General features: G+C 42.4%; 1 protein-coding gene across 2 annotated transcripts in view; it reads left to right on the forward strand.

Moving 5' to 3' along the window:
* CDH1 (cadherin 1) overlaps window positions 1-2,634 on the forward strand; it is a 70,452-nt gene extending 67,818 nt beyond the window's left edge. For both annotated transcript variants that reach the window (XM_068992560.1, XM_068992561.1), the window contains 2 exons: window positions 227-370; window positions 1,981-2,634. In XM_068992560.1, coding sequence (XP_068848661.1) covers window positions 227-370; window positions 1,981-2,190 — 354 coding nt within the window. In that variant the 3' untranslated portion in view covers window positions 2,191-2,634. The remainder of the gene's footprint in view (window positions 1-226; window positions 371-1,980) is intronic.
* Window positions 2,635-6,000: the final 3,366 nt, after the last annotated feature.

The raw sequence follows: 6,000 nt of genomic DNA on the forward strand, positions 1-6,000 counted from the left end.
TTTCCTTCCAATGCTGTTTTGGAAACTCATAGGTTGAGAACTGTCATTTCAGGAAAAAAAAAACAACTAACTGCCATTTCAGATTACATTGGTACATGGTTGTAGACATCATACAGCCGACATTTAAGGCCTCATCCAGCACTATAATATGTAAACCATATATGACTCTGTGTTTATGACTGTTTCTATTTTACTCTTTAGCCTGTTTTTACCTTTTTCTCTAAAGGACTTTGACTTGAGCCAGTTACATAGGGGCCTGGATGCTCGTCCTGAAGTGACTCGCAATGACGTGGCACCAACCCTCATGAGTGTGCCCCAGTACCGACCCCGCCCTGCCAATCCTGATGAAATCGGAAACTTTATTGATGAAGTAAGTAAGCACAGTCAAAAGTCAAAGCGCAATAAGCTTATCTGTAAATTTGGAGAGAAGCAACTGCGTCAAAAGTGAGAAAAAGTCTTTAGGTTCTTTCCTTTACCATGTTTTCATCTTGCACAATCTCTGAGCTACCTCCCCTCTTCCCACCCTTTTTTTTTTTTTTTTTAATTTGTGCCTCAACTAAATTTCAGAACTAATATAATAGCACTTTGAATTAGCCTTTGGGAATTTGCAAAGTCTACACTGAAAAATTGAGACTTGTTTGAAAGGATTTAATAGAATTAGGAAGGAAAAAGAGATTCAAAGTAGATTCAGTTTGGTTTCATTAATGGGTCTCTTTCCCTGCATTGCACTGGTATGTAATATTAAATGTGTAATTGCAAGGCTACTCGAGGGCCAGAAAAATAGCTTCCATTCTGTATACATCAGAAATGTATTCAGCTATAAATACCAGAACCTTAAATAGATATGATACCTTGTGCAAATAGAAGACTGAGGGAAGTAGTCCAGGCTGGAGCATCAGCTTTTTCCATCTTTCTGCTGCATGATCTATGCATGTAGATCCTTGTTCTCATGCCTCATGCTTGTTGCCTCATGATCACAAGATGGCTGCCACGCTTCCAGGCCTTAGGCCTGTTTTCCATTCAAGAAGTAGGAAAAGCACAGCAGAAGACCAAAATCTTTCTAGCAAACTGTTAGGCAAGAAAGAAATTCATCCTATAGGTTATTGTTCAGGACTTTTAAGTTAATTAGCTTCAGGGAGGATGAGGAAGAAATGGTGGGATTAAGCAAAGAACCAGGGAAAAAAATAGTCCAGAGGGATCTGTTTCCTTAAACTATGTTACCTGATTACTTGCTTGGTCATTGGAATGATTTCAGGGCTGGTCTGACGGTCCCCTGGCCTTCAGTGAGTCTTCATGGCTTTTAGCTTTCTAGGGAAGTTGTCATCACCTGGGACTCTAGAAGCACAGCTGTGTTGGACAGGACCAAGCCAGATCCATTCTAGCACTGGGTCTTAGAGAAAACTGGGAACAGGAACGGCCAGTTTAAACCATCCCTTTAGATACATCTGGATCAGGTCTTTTCCTCCATTTATGTTTATTTGTGCTTGTAGCTGTTTCTTGATTACAAAAGTAAAATGTTTGCTATTTTAAAAATATAAATCATGAAAATGTATATAAAGAAAAGAATACAAATCCTATGGACAGAGAATCTCATGGACAGAGGAGCCCAGTGGGTCGCAAAGAGTCGGACACGACTGAAACGACTTAGCAAGCACACAAGACTATCCTGGTATGACTGTTTTTAGTCTCTGTCCGTTTGGATTGGCTGGTGCTCATCTCTCCTGCCTACATATAATTTACCACTTTAAACATTCTGCTACAGATTTTTTCCTTTCATTAGAAATGTGTAATGACCATCTTCTGTTCCAGTCTGCATTAAATTTACTTTGTTGGTATTCATTGCCCCTGGCGTTCTGCAGGATGGTTGCATTGTTGTGTGTTGTGTGCATTTTGCTTTATTCACCAAAAGAAGGTATTTTGCTTAAGATGACAGGTATACAATTCCTCTCAATAAAAGATCCTATTGTCTTCCTTCTTTAGAACCTGAAGGCAGCTGATAGTGACCCCACTGCCCCACCCTATGACTCTCTGCTGGTGTTTGATTATGAAGGAAGTGGTTCCGAAGCTGCTAGTCTGAGCTCCCTGAACTCCTCAGAGTCAGACCAAGACCAGGACTATGACTACCTGAATGAATGGGGCAATCGCTTCAAGAAGCTGGCGGACATGTATGGAGGCGGCGAGGATGACTAAGGGACTCAGGACTGATGGGAAGAGAGATGGGTCCCTATACTCGTGTGATGGAAAATGTGGGAAACATACTGCTGGTTATTCGCCGGCTCCCTTCACTCGGGATACGTTTCTGGAGAAGAGACTGATCAGTGATAGCATAGTCCTGATTTCCACTTTATAGATCTAATCTGTGTACTAGAACGATTTAGACTTATTCCTTGAGTAATCTTTTTCCTTTCATCACTTTTGACGTGGTGATGATGTCCAAAATACCCCTAAATTTTAATACTTCAAAATAATAGTTTCAGTCTCAGAAGGTTCTGCTAGAAACTTGCAGATTCCCTTAAGGGCTTTGTCTCATTTTTCAAAGGAAGGGGGGAGGGGTCAGTTTCCCTATTGTGTGTGTGTGTGTGTGTGTATGTGTACATATATATATATATATATATATATATATATATATATATATATATATATATATAGTGTGTGTGCTTCTGTCCCTCCTGTCACCGCACTGATGTCCTGTGTTCTGACATCTGCTCTTACTCCTTCTGAATTCTATTACATTTCTCTGATGCAGACATTATTGGGCTCTTTTAGGGAAAGAGGATTGTCTTAGGCTGGCCACGTACTGAGTGGGTATTGTGTACTCTTAAGACCTTAACGGCTTAACGGTTTTTCATTTTTATCTTCTGAGTACGTAATTGTAATGGGCATCTATCCAGTTAACTTGTTCTGAGTAAGGATGTTGGTCATGTGAATGTCATTACAAGGTACTTTGGTTCTAAATAGGGAGATAGGGCCAGAAAAGGTGGTGAGTTTCAGGCGCCACTGAACTTTTTTTTTTTTTTGACCGCACTGCAGGACACGGGGAATCTTAGTTCCCTGACTAGGGGTCAGACCTGCGTCCCTTAACAGGGGAATCGAGGATTCTTAACCACTGGACCACCAGGGAAATCCCACTACTAGACTTCTAATGTTTATTTATCTCTAAAACGAAAGAGTGATATATTCCAGGACTTAGAATAGTGCCTAAAGTGCTGTAGCCAAAGACAGAAGCTGGCAAGAGGGCACAACAGAGGGCAAATGTGAAAAATGGGCTTGGAGATGGCAGGGGCAATTGTCACTAAGCCTGGCAATTGAGCCAACTGAGGCTGAAGACAGTTGAGGTGGCTCTACCTCCACCCCCTAGAAATTCTGAACTAGAGGAATCTCAACATGTATTTGCCAGGATCCTTGGACCCAAAGCACAGAATCCCCGAGCCTGCTTTTGTTGGTATTTATAGAAAATGCTAGCTGGTCTGGACACATTTGCCCCAAATTTCAGCTATGAAACTTGAGAATATTTTTCAAATCCAATTTGTTTTTCCTTTGCAGAGGAAGAAAACACTCACTGAAAGGGTGTTAGCAAAGGAAGGTGAGGGTAGGGAGTACATTAATTTGGATCTTCTTTTAGTTGAAATGCATCTTTTAAGAAAATTTTGACAACCATAGACAAGAATTTAATCTAAATTACTTCCCTACCTATCAACTGTTTTTAGAAGAAAAGGAACATCTCCCAACCACTTCTTAGAACTGTCTTGATTGTTCAGCAATTTAAACTCTAATGTAGTTCTACATAGAGAATGTCACTATAGTTTTGAGTGTAATATGTGTATGGGTGCAGACAATTTTGTATTTTCTTTGGGAGTGGAAAAGGAAAGCAATTCAAGCTGCAAAAATTATTCTTATTTGTTTTTTTAATAAATTTTATTAAAGAATTTTGTTACACCATTGTCAAACTTCTTTTATTTGATTGCACAATCCCAGGTCAGACAAATGGTAGGTAAGCTCATTCAAAACATGGAGAAGCTTCATATTCAAATATCTATTCCTGAACTTTGTGTCATTCTGTTGCGACTGAATAGGGGGAAAGGGAAACTGTGTTTCTAAGGTCAATTTATTTGAAGGATATCTATCCATGTGGCATGTGATGTGGCATGTGGTGAAATCAATAAAATCTCTTTGTCAGGGGGAAGCTACTGTGGGTTGCACGGAGGGATAGAAAGAAGCAAGGCTGGGGTTTCCCTGGCAGTCCAGTGGCTAACACTCTGTGCTGCCAGTGCAGGAGGCTTGAGTTTGATCCTTGGTCAGGAAACTAGATCCCACATGCTGCAACTGAAGATCCCAGCTGCCACAACTAAGACCTGGTGCAGCCAAATAAATAAATATTTTTTGAAAAATGTAGTTTCCAGTTTAAAGGTGTTTTAGCAGGTTTTATTTAAGGAAGAGATGAAGATCCAGGTGCAATTTATTAAGCATTCCTTGTGTGGCAGACATTGCTAAATACTTGAGAACAGTATCACTTTGATTCCCCAAGATAGCCTCGTGAAAATGATTCTGTTACCTTTGAGAGTAGGAAATGGCTGTGATGACATAGGGCTGGAGTCCAGAGAAATGGGAGTGACTAGGAAGGGGCCTGACTCACGGAGGAGAGAGTTAAATGAACCATTTGTTCTCCCAGTGGCATGGTCTTGCATATGGAGCACATCCCATTTCCCAAGGCTTTCAGCAGCTAAGTACTGAAGAGCAGTCATCAGTCATGACGACAGGCTAACTCAAAGGATCTCAAAAAGAAGCAGGACAGCCTCTTGGGCGCAGTCTCACAGAGTGGGTTTTGGAGCCGGTTGTGACAATGGTAGGCGAGGTTACTGACTTTTAATGAAAGGAGAGGCAGGCATGGTAGTCTTGCCCTCAGAAACATTGTCCTTGATTTCCAGCATGCCATTCCCTGGTGGCTCAGATGGTAAAGCGTCTGCCTGCAATGTGGGAGACCGGGGTTCAATCCCTGGGTTGGGAAGATCCCCTGGAGAAGGAAATGGCAACCCACTCCAGTATTCATGCCTGGAAAATCCCATGGATGGAGGAGCCTGGTGGGCTGCAGTCCATGGGGTCGCTAAGAGTCGGACACGACTGAGCGACTTCACTTTTCACTTTTCCCTTTCATGCACTGGAGAAGGAAATGGCAAGCCACTCCAGTGTTCTTGCCTGGAGAATCCCAGGGATGGGGGAGCCTGATGGGCTGCCGTCTATGGGGTTGCGCAGAGTCGGACACGACTGAAGCGACTTAGCAGCCGCAGCAGTACTTAGTCCATTTAAGAAATCATATCAAGAACAATATTTGCAGCTATTTGCAATAGGTGTGTGTGTTTAGCAGTTATTTCTAAATATCACTGAAGTGAAGTGAAGTCGCTCAGTCGTGTCCGACTCTTTGCAACCCCATGGACTGGAGCCCACCAGGCTCCTCAGTCCACGGGATTTTCCAGGCATGAATACTGGAGTGGGTTGCCATTTCCTTCTCCAGGGGATCTTCCCGACCCAGGGATCGAACCCGGAACTCCCACATTGTAGGCAGACGCTTTACCGTCTGAACTACCAGGGAAGCACAAATATCACTACTGAAGAAGTTAAACAATTTGAGTATTATTTTACATACCGAACTTCATTATAAGAAGGTGCAGCATCTGATTACTTCACTACTTCAGTGTTTTGACGACCAAATGTTTTCATACTGAATAAAATTCATATTATTTTATAAACTACTTCTCATCCTTTATACAGAAGTTAATCACGTTGAGTTTCTCAAATCGTGCACGTTGACAGCTTGCGTTAGTTATTTTTACTTCCCCTACCCCAAGGAAATACAGGTGGCGAGAGAAATACATTTTTTCCCAAAGGGGGCGTTCCCAGTCGAGTCGATCCCGCCCCTAGTGCGTCGGCCACGCGCCACCCGGCAGCTGCACCGTTCCGCTGAGGCGCATGCGCAGCTCGCCAGTAGAGCTTTGCGCTTCAGTC

Source organism: Capricornis sumatraensis, chromosome 20 (genome assembly GCF_032405125.1).
Source record: "Capricornis sumatraensis isolate serow.1 chromosome 20, serow.2, whole genome shotgun sequence".
Taxonomy (NCBI): Eukaryota; Metazoa; Chordata; class Mammalia; order Artiodactyla; family Bovidae; genus Capricornis; species Capricornis sumatraensis.